Below are 26,943 nucleotides of genomic sequence, written 5' to 3'. Positions count from 1 at the left end.
TGTTGCTGCTGGGCTGAGTCCCTCCCACTGAGGAGGACGGCATAAGGTGAGTTCTTGTGGGAATCCCCACCTCCTGCCCCACAAGCCCAGCAGGACAGTCACCAGCACGAAGTTTTGTGGCGGGAGGGGGCAGATTTCTGTACTTTATAAAGTGTAATCGTGGACGCCAGGGAATTTATTCTCAAGAGTGGGATGAGGCATCGGGCCAGGTTTTTTTCTCCACGCTGACAAGTGGACGAGAATGAGGGGCGACGGACGGGACCCTCTCGCAGGGTCTGTGAGCCATCGCGCCGGGACGATGGCAAGCGCGCACCCGCCTGCACCGCCACTGCCGGAACTCGAGTCCCCGCGGAGGCGTGTGTGCCAGGGTGCCTCGCTTGGCAGGTGGCCCGGACACGTGCCCCGTGAGTGGAAGACCAGGAGGTTGAGGCCCGAAAGCGACGAAACTGGCTCACGGTCTTGCCGCGTGCCTGCGTGGGGCCAGTGACTGCCGCGCTTTTGCCAGGAGCAGCTTTCAGACTGCAGCGCAGAGCGAGGCCCCGCGCGGCTCGGCCCCGCTCGCGGCAGGTGCCAGGAGCGGGGAGGGACGGGCCTCAGCCCACGCCGACGCCGGGCGCCCAGGCTGGTTTCTTTGAATCTTGCGATTTCCAGGCTGCGGCGTGACGCCTCTAAGGTAGCGCGGTCAGGACTGCAGGGTAAGGGACGGGGACAGCGCGGCACCGCCCAAGAGGCTCCGCCCAGGGGCGGGGCGAGCCTCGGCTCGGATGACGTACAGGCGGGCCGCGCCGCACACAGCACCGACTTGAAGGGGCGGGAGGCCGCGCCCAGGACTGACGTACCGGGGTGCGCGGCGCGGCGGGCGGGGCGCTGGCGCCATGGAGCGCTACGCCGGCGCCTTCGAGGAGGCGGTGGACGGGGCCCGTCAGCAGGAGCGGCACTACCAGCTGCTGTCGGCGCTGCAGAGCCTGGTCAAGGAGCTGCCCAGGTGCGCGGCCCGGGCCGCGGCGGGCGGCTGGCCGGGGCGGCGCGGTCCCGCCGGAGCTCACCCGCCCCTCTGCCCGCAGCTCCTTCCAGCAGCGCCTGTCCTACACCACGCTCAGCGACCTGGCCCTGGCGCTGCTCGACGGCACCGTGTTCGAGATCGTGCAGGGGCTGCTGGAGATCCAGCACCTCACCGAGAAGAGCCTGTACAACCAGCGCCTGCGCCTGCAGAACGAGCACCGAGGTGCGCGGGGGCGGGGGGAGGACGCACGCTCCTCCTGCGGGAGGGCGGCCTGCGCGGGGAGCTCCGTGCAGACCGAGCCCCTCCCCGGGGGTCGCTCGAAAGAAGTCGCCACAGCTGACCAACTCGAGGCTAGTGCTTTCTCTGTGACAAGTGAGTCAAGCCAGTTTTATTTTCTCAGCTGCAACATCCCCCTTTAGCATAACATCCGGAAACTCCCTGCTTGGCCTCTCGCTTCCAGACGGGGTGGCCCAAGGTCTCTCTGCTTGTTCTGCCCACGGTCAGACCCTGGTGCTGGCCGTCCCCGAGGCGGTCGACAGCCCCTCAGTGTTGGCAGCTCTTGTAGCGCCCTGTAGGCTCGGTTCCCTATTTGGCTGCATAGAGCGCCACACCAGCAGTGCATCGAATTCCCACTCACTGTGCCCCGTGGCACCCTCCAACACCCGAAAACTTCCCCCCTCAAGCCACATGCTCAGCCAGACTCCTGAGACGTGGCGCCTCCAAGGGGTTCCCTTCAGGTCAGAGCCCCTTCCTGCAAGGGATGCTGGACAGTTGTCCCTGCCCCATCAGTTTATCCACCTTTGTTGTTTTATTTTCCCCCAACTTATTTATAAAAAAGCTCAAACATTTAGATAAGTTTAAAGAGGACTATAATGAATACCCATATGCCCTCCAGATAGATTCAATGATTAACATTTTGCCAAAGTTCTCTATAGCCTTCAGTACACGCAGCATCATAGGGTTTCACCCTTAGTCTTCAGAATTCTTCTAGACGAGAGTTTTCAACTGCAGCACTGTTGACATTTGTGGCAGGACACATCTTAACGGTGAGGCAGTGCCCTGTGCCTTGCAGGGTGTTCAGCACCCTCCCTGACTTCTCCCTGTTAGATGACAGTGGCTCCCTTTCCTGGTCATGAAACCAAAATGTCTCCAGACATCTTAGGGGTCAGCCTTGGCCCAGGGTTAGGAACCAGTGTTCCAGAAATAAGAACACACTCCTACTAACCACACCGGACAGCCTCCTGAGAAATTAATCATTCCAGAGCGTCTTCTGACCTTCAGGCCACAGTCACATCACCTAACTTGTTGCAAATTGTCACTTTATGAAAACCTGGCATAGGTTCCTGCATTGCAATTGGTTACTTTGGTCTCTCTGCTTCTGAAGAGCCCTCAGCATTTACTGCAACATTGGCTTTTTGAAGAGTCCAAGGGCGTTCTTCAAGCTGTCGAATGTTCCCACTCTGGACCTGTCAGATCGCTTCCTCCTTGTGTCATTTAACCTGTTTCTCCGCCCTCTGTTCCCTGCAAACAGCAAGGAGGGGCCTGATGATATGCAGGTTAAACATTTGTGGCAGGAATTCCTGCTACTGATGCAAAGCCCCTTCCCTGTGGGGGCAGGCAGTGTACATGTGCTGCAGGATTAGTGTGTTTCTCTAAGGAATGGATGTTGGGTTTTGTCAAATCCCTTTTCTCCATCTATTGAGGTGATCACGTGACTTAGAATTCTGTTACTGTGGTGAGTTATATAGATTTTTTAATTCCTGATATAAATCCTACTTGGCTAAGATAGATCATCGTTGTGTATGTCTGATTTGATTTGCTAAAATCATGGTAAGAATTTTTGCCTCTGTGTTCATGACGGACATTGGTCTGTAGTTCTCTTCATCTGGTTTGGGTGTCGGGGCAATGCTGTCCTTGTAGGATGAGTTGGGAAGTGTTCTTCTCTTCAGTTTTCCAGAAGACTTTGTGTAGAGTTGATCTTACTTATTCCCTAAGTATCTGGATGGTTGTCTTTGTAAACTTTTTTTTTTTGAGGTATAAAATGCATAGTCACAGATCCAAAGCACATAGCTCATTATTCTTGTTAGTGTTCAAATCGTGTCACACTTGGCCATTGGGAGAACTTGGGCCATTTTGATGTGTCCCCATCGTTCTTTGAGCACTTCCACATGCCATGTGCAGACTTCCATGTTCTCTGCCTGCCTCAGCACCCTCACTCAGCCCACCCCCAGCGTCCCGAGGCCAGCAGCCTCTCATCAGGACGGCCCTTTCTCTCTGGCCACCGGGAAGCTCTCCTGCTCCTCCTGCCTTTGATTTGAGTCTCTGCCAAATTCAGGTGGCCAGGCAGCTGTGCTCCCACGGTCAGGGAGGAGCATGTGCTTTTGTTTTGGGGATCTCCGTCTCCATACAAGTTAGCACTTTGTGGGGTACAGCACTCAGGGCACCTTTTTAAGGAGGGAACCACCTGTTTCTCCACAGAGCCCTGGTTCCTTTCAGTGGGGAGGTTTCCGTGACCCTTTAAACGTTTTGCTACTTCTCCTTCAGAAGGTTCAGGCAGGCGGTGCCAGCGGAGGGCTAGCGCCCTGTGACCTTGGGCCTTTCCTCTCTGGGACCCAGCAGGACGGTGACTGGCTGCAGTCGCTTTCCTTGTTGTTACCGAGGCCAGGCCCCTCCGCCCCGCAGCAGCAGTGGGCACAGCTCTCTCCTCCTGTCTGCTTGCTCACCCAGTGGCCTCTGGGCGCTGGCCGGGAATCTGCAGTTTGGTAATGGGGCACAGGAGGTGGCATATCCCTGCATTTATTTCCTTGCCTCCCACCTCCCTGTGTTGTAAACATTAACTAGGGAGTGTCTGTCTTGTCCCTGCACTTACAGGGGTGGGGGGAACCCTCTTGGTTTCCAACTCATTCAATGTGGTAAATACCTTATCAGGGTGGCCCAGATGCCAGGCAACAGACTTTCAAGGCTGTGGGCACAGCAGGGGAGCCTCAGGGATCCACCCAAGAGGAGCTGTAATGTGGGGTCCCTGTCTAAGGTCGTGTTGTGTGTCCGTGTACAAGGAGACCTGGCCCCCTACCACATAAAGGCTAGGACTTCGGCTGTGCGGTGTTGAGTCCTGTGTTTGGGGATTGGTTTCTTTCCATCCTGTGACCTTCCACCTTTGCCCAGTCCCAGCATTGTACAAGCGTTTACACACGCCTGTATTCCTGGTGTAGTGGGGAGCGCGGGCCCCTCTCAGAGCAGTGCAGACCCCCCAGCACAGGGCCTCTCCCGGCTCCTTCCGTCCTTGTGCCTCCCGGGCTCTGTGCCCACCCTTCTCTCTCTGGGAGCTGTGGGTGGGGCGGGGCAGTTCACAGGGTGAAGGGAGGCAGAGGCACGCCATGCACAGGGACAGTGACCCACACCCACTCTCTTCTGGCTCTTCCCTGGGTGGCCTCCTGGACACTCGGGTGTCCCCTGGTGATCTGCTGGCCTGTAGTCCCCTGCCCTGCTGAGGGTGGGACCTGGCCTAGGTATCCCCTGGGGCTCCATCCAGCTTTCAGGGCAGGGCTCCGGGCGGGCTGGTTTTATGTCTACACCTCCGGCGCGGCTGTCCTGTGGTGGGACAGCTGGCGTAGGCACCCAGGTGGAAGGTGTTCCCCAGGCCCCTTCCCGGCCCCTGCCGACAGACTGCCGGTCTTGTCCCCCCTCAGTGCTCAGGCAGGCCCTGCGGCAGAAGCACCAGGAAGCCCAGCAGTCCTGCCGGCCCCACAACCTGCCTGTTCTGCAGGCAGCACAGCAGCGCGAGCTGGAGGTAGGGGCGCAGCAGGGTGGGTGACACCCGGGCCTGGGCTGGGTCGTGGGAGAGCTCAGGGTGGTTTGGGAACTGTGACTGCCCTGGGCTCAGCCCGGGGTGGGCCTCTGGAGGCCCAGAGTTCCCGCTGTGGGGGGCTGGGTGTGTCAGGACCAGGCGGGGAGCGTGGGATCCCCCTGCTGTCTTCCCTCTGCTCCAAGGCTGCAGCTCCTGGTGGGTGGGGCCTGTGCAGGGCAGGTGCTGAGTGGGGGCCGTTGTACTCCGTGGCCTTAGAGGTACAAGGGCGATGGTGGGGTGACAGGCCAGCCAGCAGAGGCCCATCCCAGGCTGCTCAGGGACAACCCAGAGACCCACATGTACCCAAGATGCAACAGGTAGTAGGGGTGCATGCAGACACCTATGCAGGGTCCTGAGGCTGCTAAGCCACAGCGTGAGGGAGCGGGCGCTGAGCTGGGGTTGCTAGCTGCCCCAGTGGAGAGGGACACAGGCAAAGGTCCGGAGACAGTGGCCAACTTGACGGTGCGCAGACGGATCCAGTGTCTGGCTAGCTTATGGTGGTCCTGAGCTGTCCGCTGGGCAGGGCTGGCACGGCCAAGGGAGGAGGTCCTGAAGGGGAGAGCACTGGGGGTGGCTGAGAAGGAGCAGCTGGGGTTCAGTAAGGCCGCTAGAGGTCTAGGGGCCAGATGAGGCCGCACGCCAGCAGCACATATTTGCCTCACTGGTGCTGCGGGCTGATCCCGCACCACCCTCACCGTGGCAGGCGGTGGAGCACCGCATTCGGGAGGAGCAGCGGGCCATGGACCAGAAGATCGTCCTGGAGCTGGACCGGAAGGTGGCGGACCAGCAGAGCACGCTGGAGAAGGCAGGGGTCGCTGGCTTCTATGTGACCACCAACCCGCAGGTCAGTGCCCCAGGCCTGCCCGGCATAGCCAGGGGATGCTGGTCCCCACAAGCCTAATTTTGTCTGGGGTTTTGCAGCTGGTCTCTGGGGGGCCAGGTCCAGGGCAGGTGGGGAAAAGCTGGTGAGGCCTCAGGAAGGGTTTCTGTTCTGCTCAGCAGAGGCTGGACTCCCTGCCTCTGCCTACAGGAAGGTGAGCCACCTGGCCTCCCTGAGGCCCACTCCCCCTCTGCGTGCACCCCATGTGCACCGAGCTGGGGCAGCCGCAGGCCCTGATGTGGGAGGGAGCGAGCTTCTGCCTCTTTTTGGCAGGCCATGGTCAGGCATCACTGGAAGTCAGTCCCATAGCTCATGGCCTGGTGCTCGCTGGGCCCTTAGGAAAAGAGGGCATCTGCCTGGGGCCTCACAGCAGCCTCTTTGCACCCCAGGAGCTGGCGCTGCAGATGAACCTACTGGAACTCATCCGGAAGCTGCAGCACAGGGGCTGCCAGGCGGGGAAGGCGGCCCTGTGACCAGGGCAGGTGGGGTCCCTGCCAGTGACCTGCTGCCCGCCATGGCTGGGGAGACAGCCCTGTCTCACTGTCATCGCAGGCAGCACAAAGCCAACCTGTCTTCCTGACGTCTGGCTACCACCTTCTCAGCTGCCTGCAGGAGGTGTCACCCTTCTGAGAGAGGCCAGGTGGATGCTGGTTACGCCTGCCACCCTGTCTGTTTGGGGTTTTCATCCAAAGCTAGGAAGGTGTGGGAAAGGGGAGAGCAGGTTCCCCGGATGGCTGGCTGCCCCAGAGCCGGGCAGAGTGCGGCGGGAGGGCCTGGCGCCTTCTCCCTCCTCGGGGCACATCCCAGCCTCTGCCATCCCCAGCTTCAAGCTTGTTCTGGTTTGGCCCCACCTTGGCAGGGGTAGCTGAGCGGGAGAGGGTCCAAGGCCCGAGCGTGTGACCCAGAGAAGTAAAGACACCTCAGTATGGTCTGCACATGGTTCCTGTGATGGCTTTGCGGTCGGCTGGTGGTAGCTCTGGCTACAGAGAAACTAGCAAGAGGACACCCCTGGGCACCCTGTCACAGAGGCCCTCCCATGGCAGGCCCCAGGGCACTAGGACCACATCCGGTCTGCTCTGTGGGACTGGGAACTGGGGGAGGGGGCATGGCAGGGGTCCCTGTCTGAGCAGCAGGAATCTGGACTGGGTTGTGGGAGGGCAAGGGTGAAAGGTAGAGAGCAGCAGGGGTGCTCTGTGGGGGGGTGGGGGAGACCCGTGTGGGGAGACACCGAGCCCGGTCCTGGGAGCATCCTGTCCGGGTTGGTCTGAGCCCCAGGGGCCCTGCTGTTCCCTTGGACTGAGGAGCTGGGGGGTAGGGGTGCCTAGCACCCGGCAGGGCTGGCTCTGTGATACACCTGTGCTGGACCCACCCCCAGGGCAAGCGATGCGGGAGAGGCGGAGCCGCAAGGTGTGACTTCTGGGCACCGGGAGCCCGTTCCCACTTCTGCCCTTGTGAGCTGCCTGGGGAAGCAGCAGTGCGGGCAGAGCCAGGGGGTCGGCAAGAGGGGTTTATTGAACAGGCTGGCTTCCCCAGCTGGGCCACTGCCCACCTGTCTGTGGGGCTCTGAGCTAGAGCCTGGCAGTAGGTGAGCCTTTGGGTCCAAGGTCATGGGGATGACAGAGTGGGCGCTGTGCCTGCTTGTTGAAGGGCAGTTCCTGACAACTAGTGGCTCTGGCAGGTATCACACGGGGCCCATACCGAGTGGCACTGAGGCCCCACCTCCAGCCAGTCACAGTCCGTTATAAAAGGTGGTCCACGTGTGTTTGGGGTTGGCCTGTGGCTGTGGAGTCAGCCCAGGGGCCACGCGGACCCCCAGACCCTGAGCACAGTCTGAGGCCTGGGAGGCACAGCCTGGGCGGGGTGCCTGGGGGCCGCGTCTGGGGCGGGGTAGCCCTCCGGCGCTAGGCTGGGCGGTGGAAGAGGCTGCCGGTGCGCAGCCGCCTCTTGAGTTCCTGCCACAGCAGCTGGCGCTCCCGCCAGCTGCCCTTCAGGACGCCGCTATTCTCCAGGGCGCGGCGGGACAGGTAGGGCAGCACCTCCATCACGGGGCCGTAGGGCACGTACTTGTACACAGGGAAGCCTGCCTGGCCTGCGCACGGGGGCAGAGGTGTCAGTTCCGGCCTGTGTCCCCCACCCACCTCCATGGACGCCCCACTCACCCAGTGGGAAGCTGATATGGTCGCACATGCCCAGCAGCTGTCCGAAGTACACCTGGCGGCCGGCGGGGTGCAGGCCCAGCTCCTCCATCCTGTGCGCAGGCAAGGTGGCAGGTCAGCTCCTGGGCTCAGTGTCAGTGCTGAGCCTTCCTGACGCCCAGAGCCCCTCCATCCACTGTCGCCCCCAGGGCGGGATGGGGCCTGGGCTCTGTCCTGCTGCTCCCACTGCAGCCCATGGCCACAGGTTCCTTCCCTCCTTCCCCAGCCAGCCTCTCCCACTGTGCTTGCTCCCCAGGGGCCCCTTCCTCCCGCCTGCCTGGCCCCCCGACCCCAGTGCAGTGACCTCGTGGCTGGCCCGGGGAAGCTCTGGGCTCTCCCACCGCACCTTTCCCTCCAGCCCCTCCACTTCAGTGCAGGTCCCATCCCCCTACCCACCCCTGGGCCCTGTCATCCACTTGCTGGCTGCTCTGTCCCTTACTGGTGGCCCTGAGTATTTAAGAGGTGGCTGGTCTGAATCAGGCTGTGCTGGAAGCATCAAACACACATGGGATTTTGAAGCCTTAGTCTGAGAAAAATGCACAGCCTTTCGCTGAAATACTGAGCACAGGTTTAAATGGTAATATATTGGATATGTGGGGTTCGTTGCAATGTATTATTGAAATTAATTTCATCTCCTCTTAACATGGCTACTGGCACATTTGAAATCAGTAGGTGTGGCTTAGCATTTCTGAGAGTGCTGCTAGGATGTTGGGGTGGCAGCCCCCATCTGTCCAGCACCCTCTCCTGTGCTCACACCTCCCCCTTCAGGGCCTTTACAAAAATTCAAGGAGTTGGAAGATACACATATTGATGATTCCCACATTTTGATGTCCAGATCCCGTATCCACGTGTGCCGACGCAGCCTCTGTCCCCCCAGGGGCACGTCCAGCCTGGGCCCTCCTCACACCTGCCCGGGCTGCAAGCCAGGCCGGAGCCTCCCAGTCCATGTCCCCAGGCCCCCGCCCTTCTCCTCACTGTCCCCATCCCTGGGCCCCTGCCCCAGGGTCCCAGGCACATCTCATCCATCCCACAGGCCCTTTCCTTCCCTTGGGGCTGGGCTCCATCCACGAGCAGGAACCCTCAGTCTAAAGCGAGCCCCAACCTGTACCATGTCCCTTGGTCTCTGCGCTTCTCTAGCACATGAACCTTGTGAGAGCAGGGCCACGTGTTACTGGCTGCTGGACTGCTGGGTCCTACAAAGGTGGCTGCTGCCCCTGCCCTTTCCACTGTCCACGCCGTCCAGGTGACTACAGCTTCTCCCAGTGCCAGAGGCTCCCCGCACTTGGCCCCTAGGCTGGGCCTCAAGACCCCTTTGGGCCAACAGGACAAAAGCAAATGTGACAAGGGCAGAGACTTGATCCCCCCCAGGGCTTCTGAGACCACAGGCAAAGCTTGGGCTGGCCTATCAACCCTGGGCTTGTGATGCTGCCCAGCCACGAATGAGGCCACATAGAGCCGACCAGGCTCCAGCTGACCACAGAGGCTGGACCGACCTTCGGCAAGGCAGGCAGAGCAGCCCCAGCTGAGCACAGCCCCCACTGCTGACCTGTGGGACCTCTGCGTTTGGGGTTGGTTCATTACTGTCACCGCTGACACAGGCTGGCTGAGGTCCCCAAGTGTCACATCAGTGAGAGACTCACTGTTCTCCTGGAGGGCATGCCCAGGCTGCTGAGGACTCCCCAGCGCCCAGAGCAGGAGCCCGGGAGGTGGCCTATGGGGGTGGTGGAGCGGGGCACGGGCCCTGGAGGCTGAGAAAGGAGAACGCTCAGCTGGCACTTGGAGGAGATGGTGAGGACAGCCCTGTTCTCTGGGGTGAGTCTGAGATTAGGGGAAAGGAAGCCCTCTGAGGGCAGGTCATACCTTCCAAGGTCCCACTGTTCGCAGCCTGTAAGCCCAACCTAAGATGCGCGTGGCCACAGGCTGCTGAGCTCACAAGTGAGACCTGCGAGGGTGGCCCCCTTGGGGCCGCACTGCCTCTGGGAGGACCCTGGTACCAGGGGGACCAAGCCCGATCAAGTTTTCATCACAGGTTATTTTCAAGCCTAAGGGAAATCAGGTTTTAAATTTTGCTACTCGTGTATATTTTAAAAGTCAAAGCCAGAATTCATCTTTGCTGAGCACAAAAGGTGCCCCTGGGTCCTTCAGCATCCGGTGACATGTTGGAAAATAGCACTGGGGAAGTGCCTAGGGACGGAGGTGGAAGGTGGGGCAGAACTGCCGGTCTGTGACTCCGTGGGCTCCCCTGCCCCCACCCCATGGCACCTGCAGACCCTACTGCACAGGGGCCTCCACAGGGTGCCTTGGGGTCTGTTCCCAGCGGCTGCCACTGTGCTGCATTAGAGATCGTGGTTTTCAGTTGCAGTTTCAGACTGAAAAAGCCCCATCACGAGCAGAGGATAAATGGTGTCCTTACTGATGGGTTTAGAAGGAGCGGCGTCAGCTCTCCTGGCAGCGTGCCCAGCCCACAGTGCCCAGGCCTGCCTGCATCCCAATCCCCGGTTGGCAGGAAGCCTTGGGGTGCCTAGTGCGGGAGGCGGCCTCTGCTCCTAGGAAAGGCAAAGGCCAGCAAGGCCACCCCCTGCCAGGCTTCCTGTGGGGCCTAAAGCCCAGGAAAGCAGAGACCAGGGAGAGGGAACCAGGCCCCCTAGGGTGGCCCTGCTCAGGTTAAGATACAAGCTGTGGGGACACATGCTAAGAGCTCACTTCACTCCACTCCTGTACCTGACTTATAAGGATTCTACTGAAGTTTTGCCCCAGCAGGACAGGGATTTAAAGAGGCTACATTAAATTCCAAATGCTCAATATATTAGGACTCGTTTATAGATGGGGTGATGTGCCAGAGGCCTCCCGAGAGCCCGGCATTTCACACTGCATTCGTACATTCCATTAAGCTATTTAAATCACCTAATGAAATTTGTTTTAAATTTGAAAGTTTAATAAACCAGGCATTAAGTTTACAAACCAATGCAACTGTGAAGAGCCTTCTGGCTGCAGCAGTGCCAGTGTCCAGCCGGGCCTGGGGGGCCAGCAGCCTGCAGGGCACCAGCTCTTTCTACAGATGTTCCCCACAAAGTGCCCACAGCGCCTGGCAGGCCACCCTGCACACGCCTCCAGCTTGGGGTGCTCGCCCCGCTCCTCCCTAACTGGGAGGCACTCTGGAGCACCAGACGGGGGCAGCACCTACCTGCAAAGCGTGAAGCGCACCGTGTCCTCATTGTGGGAGGCCACCATCACCTCAGCCCTGGTGTCACGCTTCAGCTCCTCCAGGATGTGGCTGAGGCACCTGGGGAGGGGGCTGCGTGAGCGGCCGAGGCAGGTGCAGGGCCAGCCGGTGAGCCTGCTCCTCCAGGGGGCCCCCACGGCAGCCTCCCCACACGTTAGGAAGGAAAGGCAGTGGCCGGCTGGACCAGGGCTTGAGGAAATTAAGGCTGGGGATGCTGGCCTCCCTGTGTGCAGGGGTGTGAGCAGAGCCCCGTCTGGCAGTGAGGACAGCTGGGCAGGGTGCTCGTTCTCTGACCACCTCCAGCAACATGTAGCTGTGTCCCCGCCCATGGGTACAACAGATGAGGCGTGTGTGAGCCTCTGCTGTAGCCGCCAGACGGCACCCACCCTGGGAGCCCCCAGAGACCAGCTCACAAACACAGGCGCCCCACAAACTGACAGGGGAGGCTCTGGTCACACATGCCTAGAGACGCCAGAACAGGGAGCCAAGTGCGGGCCGACCGCAGCACGGGGCCCCGCGGCACGGACAGCAGCGCCCCCGGAAGGAGGCCGGCAGGGCCGGGCGGGGAGCAGAGGCCGGCGAGCAAGACACTAGGGTCTCTGGATTTCCGACACGCACACACCGCCTCAGAGAGAGAAAGTACAAGGCTGGCCTGACCTCACTCACTGCAGGGCAACAACAGACATGAATGGAGCGAGAGCACATGCAGAGCAGCTGACCATCCCCAGCGTGAGACTGAAAAGCAGACAGGCTGTGTGCGGCCTGGGGAGGGCCGCATCTCTCGTCTGAAGTGATGGGAGCTGGCTGGGGGCAGCCGAGCTCACTTAGTTTTGTTCAGTAACCTTTTCCATATTAAAAACACCACCTTAAAGGTTTTGGGGGAAGGAGATGAAAGCAGAGGAGCTATTGCTTATGGTCTCAGGGGATAAATCTTGCTCCTAGACGCTCCTCACCCCAGGGCTGTTCCTCCTGTGGACAGGATGGTATCAGGTCAGCCCCAGCACCCTCACCTCATTTCTTCCCTCTCCACGGAGCCCTGAGGCTTTGCGGACCAAGATGGCCTGGCGCACCTGTGGTACATGGCATTGGTGGCCTCGTACGTGGGGTTGATGGGGTCCTCATAGCCAATTTCTGCAGCACGGGCACGTTCCTGGGCCATGTACGCGCCCCGTACCAGCTTGGCCCCGAAACACCAGCCCTCACGGCGAGCCAGCTCCGCATCCAAGGTGACATTGTCGTAGGCATCCTGTGGGGCGGGGACCACACGCCTATGATGACCAGGATGGAGCCCCCTGCAGCCTGGGGCCCAGCTGCTCCCGGGGGGAGGTCATGTGGGCACCAGGGCTGGCAGCAGCTGCCTGAGCCTGTGGGCACTCAGGGCATCCAGGAGACAGGTGTGGATGAGGATGAGGAAGGCCGTTTGACACATCCCCGGGAACAGTGACGGCGGGGACAGTCCTGTGGGAGAGCAGGTGCTCTCCAGATTCCCCGCAGCTGACTAGGGGCAGGACTGTTGCATGCTGCGGGCACCTGCCCAGGACACCCCCACCCCCACCAGCCTGCTACCCTACAGCATCAGCACCCCACCACCCCACACCCTGCCGGTCCCCAAGCAGCCCAGCCCAGGTCTGTGCCGGGGGCCCGCCCGCAGCACCCGAGTCCCCGGAGGCACAGGCACAAGTCTGGGCGGGTCTTCTGGGGAGGGGCTCACAACTTCCGTCTGACCCTTTGAGGGACCCGAACTGGGAAAGGGCGGGAGAACACAGCCACTTTTGATGGCTTTGAAATTGCGGATTAAGGCACGTGAAGTGGACTCTAAAAAGCTTCTTCATCTTCTTCCTGCCCCTCTGACTCCTGTCTGGGACAGGAGCCCCAAGGGACCCAAGGTGGCAGGAGGCATGGGCCCCGGGCCCCGGGCCCCGCTCCCTGCTTGGCTGGTGCCATCTGCATGGAGGCCGGTGGGAGGCGGCAGGGCGCACCTTGAGGTAGCACTGGTAGGTGTTGAAGATGAGTGGCTTCTCCACATTGAACTTGCGCTGCATTTCCAGCGTCAGGCGGCTAATGGCCGGCTGGAAGTAGGTCTGCTCAGCATCCACCATCAGCCGCACGCCCACCTCGCTGGCTTTCTGCAGGGAGCAGGGGCGGGAGAGAGGGTCTGTCTGGGCTCAGGTAGGATGGGCCCCTGCCCTGGGTGCATCCCAGGCCCTCAACCTTGGCTAGGACGTCCATCCTCTGCAGCATCCTGGTCATCTGCAGCTCCTCCTCTTCTGTGAACCGTGACAGCAGAGGCTCCAGGTGTCCTGTCTGAGGGGCCACATGTGGTCAGGCCCCAGCCAGGGTCCAGGCTGAGCACTCCCACCACCCCCATGTGCAGGGCCTGGTCCTCCAGACGAGTGAGGCCACCTCGCCCCTGCCCGCCCACCACCGTTTTTCACGTGAGGGTCAGCAGCCTGTCCTGAGGCTGGCCAGCCACACGGCGCCCTGGAACCTCGCTGCCAGCCAGCGCACTCCATGCACAGGGCCAGCAGCCCGAGGGCAGGTCTGCTCCCACGGTGTCTGCTCCTGGGTCTACCCAGGACCCCTGGGGTGGGTCACCTCGCTTCCCACACGTGCTACCAGAACCTGACCCCTCCAATCACCCAGAAAAGCTCAGCTCCTAGCAGGGAGAGGGCTCAGACTATAGGCAGATGGGGACGGAGGCACCATTCCCAGATGGCAGCCTTTGGGGAGCCAGGTGAGGCCTTCTGCTCACCCCGCCTGCCCATTAACACTGCCCAGGCCCGTCCTGGCGCCTCCAGCACGGCCCCCCATGGCCCTGAGTGGCCTGGAGGTTTGGGGAGGCTGTGTTTGAGGATGTTTCCAAAGGTACATCTGCCGCTGCTTCAAACCCAGCTCAGCAAGTGGGCCCAAACACGGCTGCAGGTTCCTGGATACCCTCCCACAGGCAGGAGGGGTCTCCTCACCCTGGACACAGGCCAGCCTAGTGACTTGCTTTTAACAGAATAGGGCAGAAGTGATGCTGCAGGACTTCTGAGGCTGGGCCAGAGAGGGTGACAATGCTTCAGCTGATTCAAGGGGCACTCGCCCGGGAGCCTGGCCACGAGCTAGTGTCGACTGCTGGCCATGTGAGTGGGGGCCCTCCATGGCACCCCCAGCCCCGCCCCCTGAGTGCAGGTGTAAGGGAGAGGCTGGGCGAGGGTGCCAGCTGGCTGGCCAGCCCCAGAGCCACGAGGGAGGACGGGGTGGCCTTTGCCCTTTCAGGCCATGGAGGTGTGTGGTGCCCTGACGCACAAAGACAGGGGACATGGGGAAGGTCCCCAGACACCCTCTCCTCGTTCCCACTTTGAGGGGCACTTGTAGCTCTTTGTCCCCTGGACCATGAGGGTCTTGTGGGGCCATGGAGGACAGTGACCTCGGCCACACTGCATCCCACTGCTGGTCCAGGGTAGGTGACAGGAAATGGTTCCCTTCTCAGCCCACCACCCCGGGGCAGGGTTTAGTGGCAAGGGGGACGTCACCTGCACATCAGGGACCACCAGGTGCTTGGACAGGAGGGGGACGTCACCTGCGCGTTAGGGACCACCAGGTGCTTGGAGAGTTCGGTCCTACTGTCAACAAGGCTGCCCCAGTGTAGCAGGTCCAGAGTGCTGTGGGACAGGTATGTCAGCACAGGGTGGCAGCTCTGCCCAGACACTAGGGTCTGTGGGGGCCCAGCCCTAAGCCAGCCCACTCCACAGAAGACCACCCCCAAACCCAACCCCGCAAGACCAATCTCAGTGTTCAGTTTTTAAAAACAGAGAAACCGTAAACTTTTCTCTATTTAAAAAATGGAAACCAAAACAAGAACATTCTTGCCTCAGGGCAGTGGCTGTAAAGCCCAGGGCATGCACCAGGGGCGCGTCAGGCTTGGGGAGAGCCAAACATGGGAGAACGGGCCAGGCCCAGCATGCAAGGGGACAGCCCGCTGCCAGCCCATGGGCCTTGGTGACCTCACCGCCAGCCCCTCGGGATGAGGGAGGCATGGGGCCCTGTGGGACCTCAGCTGCCCGGACCCTCCACCGGCCTGCCGTGTGAGTCCCAGGGAGGGCAGGGTGCACTATCACTCCTGGACCCGAACAACCCCATAAGCATCCCTGCCCATTCAGGGCCACTCCCACCCAGCAGCAGAGCTGGGCTGGCTCCGTGCCCTGCTGCCCACCCCAGCTCCGTGCACTTCTGGCTGCTCTGTGGGTCTCGGGAGAGCGGGTCCTTCACTGCTGTCACCCCAAAGCCCATGCTCTCAAGGATGACCAGGATTGGGAGAGGCCCATGGGGCTCAGCTGGAGCTGTGGCTGAACGGGGCTGCACGCTCCTGAATTCCCAGCCAAGGGAGTGATGCTCTTACCCAGACACACCCAGGGTCTCTGTGGTGAACCAGTTCTCAATCTCTGTCCTGGAAGCAATGCCCATCTTTGCCACGCTTTCCTTGAGAAGTGAGAAGGTGTGGGTCCTGCTGACACCCCAGCCCTTCAGTAACATTTCCTGCTTCCCCCAACCACTGTGGTGATGTTATTCTTATTACACCATTAGCGAGAACAAGATACAGTCTGCTTGTTTCTGCTCCAAGCAGGTCTGTCCCCACCACCCTCATGTCCCTCTCCCTTCCTGCAGCTCCACGGTGCTCTGCCACATGCAGGCCAGCCCGCATCAGTCCTCCTGCCCAGCACCCCCTTGGCCTGTTCGGATTCCTTCCCAGCTAACCCCAGCAGTTGTGGGGTGGCTGCAGGTTCTGGAGCAGTGCCAGGAACCCACTTCTGACACTGCTGCTGGCTCCTCACAGACAGGGCCCTCCCCAGCCCTGCAGGGCCACCCACTCGCCCACCAGGGAGGCCCACCTGCAGCACCGCCACCTCCAGCTTCGTGTCCATGGCAGCCAGCCCGGCCTTCCCTTGCTCTGCAGCCATTTGGTGGAAGAACCGCCTCCACCTGGTCAGCACGTCTGAGAACTGCAGCTGCAGGTGCGGACATGAGGCACTATTCCAGGCACACATCCAGCTCCTGCCCAGGGAGCCTGGCACGGCCCCGGGCCCATCCCCAGGCCACGCGGGTGCCCAGTGCCCAGACCCAAGGGACCGGCACAGGAGCTCTCACATAATGCTCAGGACAGCCCTCTGCAGGTAGAAGTTTCTGGCACTTACCAGAAACTGGGGTCTCCCTAGTGCAGTGAGCTTAATGGCTGAGAAGCCGTCATCGCTGGCTCCACCTGCCAGAAGCCAGAGGAAGAGCCATTAGGGCTCCGGGTGGGGAGGGGGGGCACCAGGAGCCTCAGCCCGGAGTCTGTGCCATTCCAGAATCAGCATGCATCTCACTGGATATGGGCCAGAGTGCCGGTCATGGCACGGGCACTTCTTCCTGCTGGTCACCAACAATACTCGTGGTGCTGGGCCTACCTCACAGATGTGCCCCGAGACCACCAGGGAACCTCGAATGGCCCAGCCACCAGGACTGGACAGCACAGATCTTCCCCTAGCCTTGCTTAGCCCGAGCAGGGGCCTCAGGGACGTCCAGGGTGGCCATGCTTCCTGGACAGGCTGCCTGGCCCCAGCTTGTGTGCCGTCCCCTCCCCAGAAGCAGCTCACTGATCTCAGGCTGAGGCAGGTGACACCGGGGATCCCTGCCAGCCCCCACCCTTCACAGGAGGGGAGACCTGAGACCAGACAGCCCAGGCCACTAACTACCCACGGGCAGGACGGCTCTCCTCCCCAGTCCACAAACACCCGTGTCCGTGCTGCTCTGGAGGCCCCACCACGGAGGCGGGCCCAGGCTGCTCTGTGAGTGCTCGCCACGCGGGGGCAGGCAGGCAGCAGGCCGAGGAGCTGGCAGGACCTGCCCTCCTCTTCCTGCCTCAGTTTTGTCTTCCATGCCATGGCCAGGGGCACTCAAGGTGCCCCACGAAGGCTTCACAAAATGCAGAAACGCCCAGCAGTGCCCAGGTGGCGATTGACCCCCACACTCCTCTCTCCTCCAGCTTTGGAAGCCCGTGACTCGGCTTTGCTGCGTGCAGCCCTCCCCCTCCGCCGGCCCCCAGGCAGAGCAGCCGCGGAGGTGAGGAGACGCCCCTCCCCACACGCCGAGCATCTGCCCAATCCCCCCGGTACTGTCGGCTCCCACCTCCTGAAGTGTTCAGGCGGTGGGGGCCGCCAGGAGGAGATGCTGGGGTGCGGGGCAGGACTGCACTATGGCCTGGGGGGGTCCTGAAGACCAAGACAGAGGCCTGTGGGGCTCCCCACCTCAGCAGGCACCCGGTGCGGTGCAGGAGGGATTGGCTGTTGAAGGAGGATGTGGCACAGTGTCCGGAACAGCGCAGCCCTCAGCACACCCGGGTGTGTCACGAGAGCCCAGCCCCTGCCCAGGCCACCACCAGCCTTCCCAAGGTCCACGTCAGGCCACAGTACCCAGGAGAGGGGCAGGAGGTGCCTTCCTGGAGACAGCCGGCTCCTCAGGCAGGCTAGACTCAGGTGTGCCCCAGCGTAACCTCAGCCCAGCCATGACCCCTGGGTCAGACTCACAAACACCCAGGCAACCTCTAGAGGAAGCCCTGAGCACACACTCTGCCCGGCCTGTCACAGGCCCATGTCCCCACATGCAGGGCTTGGCCCAGGCTGGACCTGGCGGGGGTGCAGCCAGCGCAGAGCAGGGCCCACCTGAAGCCTCAATGCAGCGCAGGAACGTCTCCATGTGGCTGTCACACTTGGCTTCACTGGCGTAGAAGTAGGTGCGGGCACTGATGACACCGTCCCGGCGGTCTCCAAAGGCCCGGTGGGCCTGGTACTGCTTCTCCCTCTTACTTGTACCTGGAGGGGAGGGTGCGTGGCCCGAGCATCCGCTGGCCTGCCCTGTGCTTCTCTGCAACCCGGCTCCGTGCACACTTGGGGCCCTGCAAGCACCCCACTGCTCCCACCCTCGGGACGGGCTCCTTGGCCAGGAAGGGCCGTGAGGCTGGGCCAGCATACTTGGAACAACGGCCCAGGTGCCTGTGGAGGAGCCATGGCACCACCCCTTGGCCCTGTCGCTTGCCTGTGCCCCAACCCCAGGTGTGCAGCCACAGGGGTGGGGACGGCAGGATGTTGACTCCAGAGCCGCCTCCTCTTACTCACCGCCGCCCTCTCGCTCCACTGCTGAGGAACAGGACCTGCGGGAGGGAAGAGGGTCAGGGCACACCCCCTTGGGCTGTAAGGGCCGAGTCATGCCCATCAAGGTGGCAGCGGGGCTGGCCCTGAACCTGACCTGACAGGCCTGTGTTGGCTGCGGCAGGTAAGTGACTCACTCCACCCCGCCCGGCTGCTCCCGGCCCCAGGCCTTCAGGGTCACTGCCTCCCAGCGGGGTGGCAGCCAGCCCCACACCCTGGAGGAACTTCAGTTTCCTCACGAGTGGGCAAGCAGGGGGTGAAACTACTCCATCCAGAGAGTTCTCAGGAGGGCCCAGGGCATAGGGCAAGTCCCTGAAGAAAGCTAGCAATGAGGGTGTCCCTTCTTCTGAGGAGAGGGCAGGACCATGGGCAAGTCAAGGCTGATGAAGACTGAGCAGGGTCCCAGCAGCATAAACCCCAAGCCCAGGAGTGAGGGTTCCTGCGTACCCACCTACCTCTGCCCCTCACATCTGGGCATTTCCAACCACGAGGGCCTAAAGGTGAGCCCCTGCCCAGGTACACAGCTGGCCCCACCTCTGGCCCTGCTTCATTCTTGCCTCTAAGATTCATTTTCCAAGCAGCAACCAGAATTTTTCTTTTAAAACGCAAGCCCTCCCCTGACCTCCCATTATACCTAAGTAACACCCCCAGTCCTCACCAGTACAGGCTGCTGCCCCACCCTGCTCCCAGGCCCAGTCTGGCCACACTGGCCTCCCAGCAGTCCCTCAGCCGTGCCCTCGCTGCTCCAGCCTGGCCTGCCCCCACCCCGTGCCCACCAGCCCCCGCCTGGTGTCCCCCAACCCCGGACCCCCATCAGACTCACAGCAGACACTGTCCCCTTTTGCAGTGGGCTGTCACGCCTGAGTCTGCTCTGATGAAGGGACTGCTCTATCTCACTGCGTGCCAGGCCCGGCAGAGGCACTCACAACTTCGTCCCCTCACTTTGTACTTAAAGCCTCCGAATGAGTTACCATGGAAAGGGCTCAACCGCAGCCTCCAGGCCACCGGCGACTTCTTAAATGCCCAGACAGCCCCCAGCCCTGCAGCTCTGCTCATGCCCGCAAGGAAAAGAGCAATTCAACCCCTACACACCGCAGGGCAATCGTGACCAAGGTAAGCCGAGAACCCCTGAGAGGTGGCTGCCACTGGGTAGCCTCCAGCCTCCTAGAGCAAGTCCTGGGCCACGCAGCCGTCCTGCAGGGAGCCCTCCCGGGGGCCACGACTCCTACACAAGCCCAGAGCCCCAGCCGCATCTGGAGACTGAGCCAGAAGGCCCAGGTCAGAGCCCAGGGCTCCCAGGTCTGGGCCAGTCTGCAGGGGCCAGAGGTTGCCACACAAGGCCACGGTCCAGGCACGCAAGGACAGGACCCACCCTGTGCAGACCAGGCCCCTGCACTTGACCAACAGAAGGGAAGAGGGTCAGATGTCACCGTGTGACAGCATCTACTCCACCCACAACATCCCCACCAGGGACAAGGAGCCCAGCCCTCTCCTGAGGTCCTCCCAGCTATGGCCCAGGTACGACCAAGGGGGAGGTGGGATGCAGCACGCAGGACCCCATCAGGCTAAGGCATCGGCAAGGATGGCTGCCCGGGGGTTAATGCTCAGGTACCTGCCTCCTAGGCAGACGCCTTGGAAACCAGTATCCAAAAGGCCCCCAGGGGCCCAGGGCCCTGTGAAGTTCCCGCCCAGCATGTCCACAGCTGGCCTGCCAGGCTCCGAAGGCGCAGGCCAGTGGGGGCTGCTCCCTTGCCCACACCCAGCAGACAGAGGAGGAAAATACAAGTGATGGGGGTCTACAGACGCAGCAGCAAGACCCCATTCCCCCTGTCTCCAAGCTCTGCCCACCACACGGGGAGGTTTGCTGGGCTGAATGTATTTCAGAAAGAACTCAGCATGGGACGCCTACTTACGCCTCCCCTGTGCCGGCCAGGGCACGGCGGTGGACGAAGAGAAGCACAGATGTGCCCAGCGCAGCCCATTCCTGCTGGGCTTCAGCCCTGGCTCCAGGGAGCACCCAGGACACCGCACACGGTCCCAGGGCGGCTGTCACCACTCTGGGGACCGAGGCCCAGGTACCCCTCCAGCCAGCCCTGGGTCTCCACAGCCAGGACAGGCACACAGGCCTTCCCCACCGTCCCTACCCATCATCAGGGGTGGCCCAGCCCCTTTCTCTATCCCCATGGCGCTCGGCTTGCAGCTGGGAGCCTGTGGGGCTCCTCCCCTGGGTCAGGCCCCGGCCTCTGCTTTCTAGCAAGTGTTCTGGCAAAGACTGCCCAGCCCCCCACCTGGGTGTAGCTCTCTTCCTCCTGCACCTCTGGCCTCCACCTGCTTCTTACCCTGGGAACTCCTCCTGGGTCCCCTCTTCCTGGCACCACCAGGCCTCCTTGCGTTCAGACACCTCCATCCTTTCTGGGCCTCTTACAGCTACGCCCAGGGCAGGCCCGGCACCACCTGCACCCTCCCTGCCCCACCCCACTCCCGTGGCCTTGATTTGGGGCAGTGGCCTCTGTGTCACTCCCCACTGCAGCACCTATGGGCCTCGGGATAGCATTAGGAAGAAAGATCTCTGGGACACGAAAAAACACGGAAGCAGGGCCCACACGGGGGCTACACAGTTGGAGCCACTCCTGATGGAAAATGCCCAGCAGGCCACGCAAGCACCTTGACCGTGCACATGTTCTACAGGCCCCTGCAAGCCCGGTTCTGCCCCTTTGCCCACACAGGACCTTCCAAAGGCCACCTGGCAGCAGAGCTGGTACGAGTCCTTGGTACCTGTGACCGGCCTTGGAAGATGATCTCACATGAGGCCAGGGAGGGACCGTCACTCACACCCCAAAGCCCACCCAGCGAGGCTCCTGTAGGATGAGTCACCAGCAGCAAGGTGGCCGCAGGGCACCGGCTGCAAGGCCCCAAGGAGGGCAAGGCCAGCTCTCCAACGTTCCCCCTGCAGGGCAAGGAGGAGGCCAGGCAAGTGACTGGGGAAGGAGTCTCTTCATACCAGAGAGAGAACTCTTCACTGAGAAACCTCCCAGCCCTCACTCTGATACTGCAAAAGACTGGAGTCCATTAGCTATTCAGCAGGCAGCCCCTCTGAAGGCTGCAGCCTGGGCCCACAGCCCCAAAGCGGGGGAGCTCCACCTCCAAGACAGCGAATCGCTGGGCAGGGGCTGGGCTCCCCAGGCCAATCAGCTGCCTGCTGGCACTGAGACCAGGCTCGGACATTCTGTTCCCAGGGCAGGAGCCTCACGTGACGACTTCCTCCCCACCCCCGCCCCCAGGCCAGAGCAAACACCGTAGCCTGAGAAGGGGCGGGCCACTCAGCAGGCCTGCACCAAGCCTCATGAGGCCGGGCACAGCTGCTGTCAGGGCTCAGGGGCTCCCAAGCAAGCGAGGGTCCAGCCTGGAGGGCTGCAGGCACCAGCACAGGGCCAGGCATCTGCAAAGGGCTGGTCTTGCCTGGGTCTCCCATGAGGCCACTACTCCAGAAAGCAGAAAGTGATGTCATCCTCTAATTCTGTCCTATGGCCCAGGTGTATGGGTCAGGGAGCATCACCTGTCCCCACACTCCCTGCCCAGAGAACGGGCCCTGCAGGGAGTCGGTGACCTCGGGACCCTGGCCTGCCATGTGCTCCTTGCTGCACGTTTCCTCCTCAGACCCCCAGGCTGGCACCAGGCCTGACAGGCTCTACACTTACCAGGCAGAGCGCTGATTAGGAAACCATCTCAGGAGCCAGGCAAGGAGGGTGGTGGGACCCACCCAGCAGAAGGCATGCTTTAGCAGGCCAGGAGGCCAGAGGGCCTCCCACACCGGGGCAGGCAAACGTTTTCTGTAAAGAGCTGAGGAGCACCTCTTTTAAGCCTTGCTGGCCATATGGAGTCTGCCACAGCTATTCAGCTCTGCCCTGCAGGGCCAAAGCAATTTGAATTTCATGCCATCTTTACATGTCACAAAATATTATTCTTGTTTTGTTTCAACCATTTAAAAATGCAACAAATATTCTTAGCTTGCGTTCATACAAAACCAGGCAGGTGAGTCAGACTGGGCTGTGGACCAACCCCTATTCTCACCCCTCCTCTGTCCACACGCACAAAAGGCCTGCTGCGAAAGCCCAGAACCGTCACCCTTATGGGACAAAAATACAAGACTCCCAGGCAGGACCCAGGAGGGCTGCCAGTAATCAGGCTGACTCCGCTGGCCTGGCCCCCTCCTAGCCCAGCCCTGGCTGCCCCTTGGGCATCTGGGGGTGGTCACCAAAGCACAAGCAGGCCTTACTCCATCTCTTTGCGTTCAGCCTCCTCCGAGCTGAGGTCCTCCTCCACTCCATAGTCCAGGATGGAACCCACACCGAAGGCCCTGTTGTGCCGGATCAGGGGCCAGATGGACTCCTGGTCCTCACCGGCCACAAACTGCCCGTAGAAGGTCATCTTCATCAACTTGTCAAATAGCCTTTGCCCCAGAAGTCTCCTGGCAAGATGGAGCAGCTGGAAGACAAAGGAAAGGGGTTGCCTTGGGCCACCCAGCCGCCTCTGGCCCCAGAGAACACCCCTGCTCCACTCCAGCCACAAAGCCTGGCCACACTCTCCCCAGGGCCAGACTCATCTCACAAGGCCTCTGTCTTATTGTGGAGACCATCCAAAGTAGCTTGCTTCTCCATTCCCACTCTTCATGCAGGGCTGAGAAGGTGCTAACCCCATGGCTGTTCTTGTGTCCCTGCCCTGTGTCCCCTGGGGACCCCAGTGGTGCACGGAGGGTGTCTGATCACTACACATCTCCCATGGCAGTGGGTGTGTTCATAACATTCTCTGAATCTACACCTCAATGGATTATGCTGGGGAAAAGGAGGATTTGGTGCAACTTTCTAGAAGGAAGCACCCAGATTTTTCAGTGTTTGTTCATATATTCCAAGTCCTTAAAACACTGCCTGGCAAGGGGCTGGCCGTCTCATGGTTGCTGAACAGATGAATGGATGCAAAATTCATAAGTCTGAGTTCAGCTGGAGCAAGGCATAAGCTAACAATAAGCCAGTGACCATCTACTGAGTCTGTGGGGTGAAAGCCCACCACGGGACTCAGCAGTCATCCAGGGTCCCCAGGGAACCGCAACTCTAGCAGCCAAGCCCCTGAGGAAGACAACTTGTACCAGGAACACATACCCTTGTTCTCACTATAAAAGGCTCAAACAGGTGCGTGCAAAGCCAGGAAGGTAAAGCTGGCTCTCTCTGCTTCCTACACAGCACACAGCCACTGTCACCACCCATCCCATATCCGTCTGTGCCCCTCTTTTGCTCTGGCTCACACCCGAGCACAGAAGCCTGCGTGGTGGGAGACCCAGACTTCCTAAACCCTGCCTCGGGGCGATGGGCCACTGGATCCTGTACCGCTGCAGGCTGACACTCGGGGGGGCAGCAGCGACGACCCCTCCCAGCCCAGCGCATGCTGCCCAGACCTGCACGAGCTCCGAGGGAGGCGTTTTCACTGCAGGCCAGAGGACAGGGAAGGCCAGTTCTGGTGAGCAGCCCCCAGCCCTGCAGCCTAGCCCCTGCCCCATTTCCTCCAGCACCAGGCACTGAGGTCACCAACACCAGGGCGACCAAGCAGGACAGGAGGGGGGCCTGGGACAAGCCTCCTGCTCTCTCCAACACCCGCAGCGGTCCCATGTACTCCAGCACTTTCTGGCACTTTGACAGGGGTAACTCCAGTACTCCAGGGTCCCCAGCTCTGCCAGCTTCTCTGCTGGTTTTGAACCCGTTAGAAAGCTCCGTGCTGAGCCTAGAGAAACGTGGCCTAGCGGTTCTAAACCCTCTCTGCCTCCCTACCAGACACACGGATGGCGGGCACAGCTTCCCTGTGCTCATCCTGGCCCCACCCAGTGGTCCCCGTGATGTCCTGCCTGCAGGGCAGGGCCCCATCCTGGTGCTCCACAGAGACCCCGTCTCCCAGCTGCCTCCTCCCCCACGACCACCGCACCACCCACACCGGCTGCTCCTTGCAGGCTGCCCCTCAGCTGCGGATGCTCCCCGAAGGGTCTCACCACCCCCCACCCCCTCCGAGCTCCTTGAACCCTAGTGTTCCTTCTCACCCTCCTCCTCAGTTGGTCTGGGCTCTCGATGGCCACAGCTTTGCCTCCGGACACCCCCTTCTGCCACAGACACCACATGGCTTCCAAGAGGCCCCCACTTCTCCGACACTCCGAAGCTGACAGTGGCGCTCCCAAAGGGGTCCAGGCTAACCTCCCCACTGGCCTCACGACCTTTCGGGGCCGCCCACCCTGACCTGCTGGGCCTCCGCCCTCACCTCCCAGCGACCTCAGCCTTGCCTCCACCTGAGCCCGAGGTGTGGCCCGGTGCTCCTCCGCGGCCCAGCCTCCCCGAGGGTCCCCCGGGGACCCAGAGAGACGGCAAGATGCCCTCAGCACATCCCGCTCGGGAAATCACCACCACAGGCATCGGGGGCCCTCCAGACCTTTGGCACGAACTGGACCCCTGCAAACCGCCCCAGGATCACCGTGAGGTGACCGTCACCTCCAATCTCCATACCCCCCGAGTGGCAGCGGTTAGGGTGGGGCTCTGTATTTCCACAAAGTCCTCTGAAAAGGCGACTTTTCAAAGTTGCCAAGTGAAAGCTGTGAACGTCAGATACTTGAGCGGCTCCCCGATTCCCCACAACACCGTTCAGAGCGGCTGTGCCTGGGGAGCCCCTAGGCCACAGCTTCCAGAACTTCGGAAGGCACTCAACTCACGTGCAGGGGACTCGCAACACCACAACCAACACGGAGCTCGTCCACACCGGCCCTTGTTCTCGGTTGTGGCGTATGACCGACCTATGGGAACCCTCGGGCCGGACCCGGAACGCGGGGCGCGCCCCCCCCCGACTGCCCCGCTGCACTCCCGGCGAGGCCCAGGAGCCCCGGGTGACACCGAAGCTCCGCGAGGGCTCCGCGCCGGGCCGAGGACCCCGCGCCGCCCCGCCGGCGCCCCTTCCCCCGGCGCACCTGCTCGTGGCGCGCCAGCAGCGCGGGCGAGGCGCACAGGCGCAACACCAGCAGGCTGCGCGCCAGCTCCCAGCTGCGCCGGCTGCGGTACGCCTCCCGCGTGTTGCCGAAGTCCACGGCGGGCACCGGCGGTCGCAGGGCCTCTGCCGCCCCGCACCCCGGAGCGGCCCCCGTGTCCGCCGCAGGCTGCTCGCGGGTCGCCGGCGCCGTAGACAGCGGGGCTAGGCGGGGGCTGCCGCGGCGCAGCGCGGAAACGACGCGCCTCAGAGCCATGGCGGCTTGTCCGCGCCTCATGGAGCTCCCCAAGCACGCGCCGCCGGCCCCGCCCCGCCCTGCGCTCGGCGCGCCTTCTCAGGGAGCTCCGCTCCGCCCCTCCCGAGCCGCCGCGCCCGCTCTTGGGGAGGCGTGGCCCCGCCGCAAGGCCCGCGCTCCACCCCAGGGCCCGCGCCCTCCCTGCAGGCGGCCCGGCCCAGCTCCCAGGACCCGCGCTCTCTTCCCCAGGACCGCGCCCTCCCCTCAGGAAGCTCCGCTCCGCCCCTAGGACCGCGCCCTCCCTTCTGGAAGCTCCGCTCCGCCCCTAGGACCGCGCCCTCCCTTCAGGAAGCCCCGCCCCCAGGACCGCGCCCTCCCCTCAGGAAGCTCCGCTCCGCCCCTAGGACCGCGCCCTCCCTTCAGGAAGCCCCGCCCCCAGGACCGCGCCCACCCTTCAGGAAGCCCCGCCCCCAGGACCGCGCCCTCCCTTCAGGAAGCCCCGCCCCCAGGACCGCGCCCTCCCTTCAGGAAGCACCGCCCCCAGGACCGCGCCCTCCCTCCAGGAAGCCGCGCCCTCCCCTCAGGAAGCTCCGCTCCGCCCCCAGGACCGCGCCCACCCTCAGAAAGCTCCGCCCCGCCCCCAGGACCGCGCCCACCCTCAGAAAGCTCCGCTCCGCTCTCTTCCCCAGGAGCGCGTCCTCCCCTCAGGAAGCTCCGCTCTCTTCCCCAGGAGCGCGTCCTCCCTTCAGGAAGCTCCGCTCCGTTCCGCTCCCAGGACCGCGCCCTCTCCTCCGGACGGGCCTAGACCGGGGAGACTCCGCCCCGTGCTGTGAGCCGCGCCCACCCCTAGGGAAGCCCCGCCCCGCCCTGCCCCGCCCCGCCCTAGGACCCGCTCCTACCGCGGGTGCCGCGCCTTCTTGGGAAACCTGCCCCTCGCCGCGCCTCCCGAAAGGTGTGAGTCCGGAGGCAGCTCCACGTGCATCACAAACCCTTTTCTTCCTGTGGCCAGACGCCCGAAGGAGACCCTGCCCACCCGCAGCTGCGCCCTCCCGCAGGAGACCCCGCGCCTCCTGGGGCCGGGCCCACGGCCTGGTGTGCGAGTGCCTCCTGGGTGTCCCGGGCTCCCAAGCTGGCGGGCGCGGCCGGTCAGCGCCATCGCACACCTGCACACCTGGGCTCTTCTCTGGTCGTCGAGGCCGGGCTGTTGGAGGACCCGGCTCGGCCGGAAGGCGCTGCCGCCTCTCTTCTTGTGTCCAGGCGCGTTGGGGAAGCCATCCGTCCGCACCCCGGTGCCTGCTGCCCACAGGTGCGAGCGCGGGAGGGAAGCGCCCTAGGGATTTGCCCGATCCGTTCCTCTGCTGTCTTCCCAGCACCCCCCCA

General features: G+C 62.3%; 2 protein-coding genes across 5 annotated transcripts; one reads left to right on the top strand and one right to left on the bottom strand.

The window, feature by feature from the left end:
* The first annotated feature begins 809 nt into the window (after positions 1 to 809).
* Positions 810 to 6,665, top strand: LOC108395186 (DiGeorge syndrome critical region gene 6 like). The gene is made up of 5 exons (XM_036993646.2): positions 810 to 985; positions 1,065 to 1,225; positions 4,693 to 4,793; positions 5,554 to 5,694; positions 6,120 to 6,665. Exons 1-5 carry the CDS (start codon positions 876 to 878, stop codon positions 6,201 to 6,203), a joined length of 597 nt encoding a protein of 198 aa, XP_036849541.1. The 5' UTR covers positions 810 to 875; the 3' UTR covers positions 6,204 to 6,665.
* On the bottom strand, positions 1,856 to 26,943 carry PRODH (proline dehydrogenase 1). 4 transcript variants are annotated; one of them, XM_073223103.1, is made up of 14 exons: positions 26,727 to 26,943; positions 22,594 to 22,802; positions 18,285 to 18,319; positions 17,832 to 17,981; positions 16,326 to 16,390; positions 16,023 to 16,139; positions 15,533 to 15,612; positions 14,714 to 14,795; positions 13,360 to 13,452; positions 13,128 to 13,274; positions 12,219 to 12,394; positions 11,110 to 11,208; positions 7,890 to 7,978; positions 1,856 to 3,755 (listed from the first exon to the last, which is right to left on the bottom strand). In XM_073223103.1, exons 2-14 carry the CDS (start codon positions 22,749 to 22,751, stop codon positions 3,553 to 3,555), a joined length of 1,494 nt encoding a protein of 497 aa, XP_073079204.1. In that variant the 5' UTR covers positions 22,752 to 22,802; positions 26,727 to 26,943; the 3' UTR covers positions 1,856 to 3,552. The 4 variants fall into 4 exon arrangements, with proteins under 4 accessions (XP_073079204.1, XP_036849536.2, XP_073079203.1 ...); XM_036993641.2 differs by lacking the exon at positions 26,727 to 26,943 and adding an exon at positions 25,312 to 25,766; XM_073223102.1 differs by lacking the exon at positions 26,727 to 26,943 and adding an exon at positions 24,400 to 24,577.

Source organism: Manis javanica, chromosome 15 (assembly GCF_040802235.1).
Source record: "Manis javanica isolate MJ-LG chromosome 15, MJ_LKY, whole genome shotgun sequence".
Classification (NCBI taxonomy): Eukaryota; Metazoa; Chordata; class Mammalia; order Pholidota; family Manidae; genus Manis; species Manis javanica.
This window is presented reverse-complemented; position numbering and strand designations above follow the sequence as displayed.

Bases quoted from the DNA above. Each gene is read 5' to 3' on its own strand.
- LOC108395186 (XM_036993646.2), top strand. From the start codon at position 876: ATGGAGCGCTACGCCGGCGCCTTCGAGGAGGCGGTGGACGGGGCCCGT. The intron at 986-1,064 runs GTGCGCGGCCCG...CTCTGCCCGCAG, and splicing joins CTGGTCAAGGAGCTGCCCAG to CTCCTTCCAGCAGCGCCTGT. The intron at 4,794-5,553 runs GTAGGGGCGCAG...TCACCGTGGCAG, and splicing joins CACAGCAGCGCGAGCTGGAG to GCGGTGGAGCACCGCATTCG.
- PRODH (XM_036993641.2), bottom strand. From the start codon at position 25,605: ATGAGGCGCGGACAAGCCGCCATGGCTCTGAGGCGCGTCGTTTCCGCG. The intron at 13,275-13,359 runs GTTGAGGGCCTG...TGCTCCCTGCAG, and splicing joins GGATGGACGTCCTAGCCAAG to AAAGCCAGCGAGGTGGGCGT. The intron at 3,756-7,889 runs GTGAGTGGGGCG...ACCAAACTGCAG, and splicing joins CCATATCAGCTTCCCACTGG to ATTCCCGGCCAGCGCCCAGA.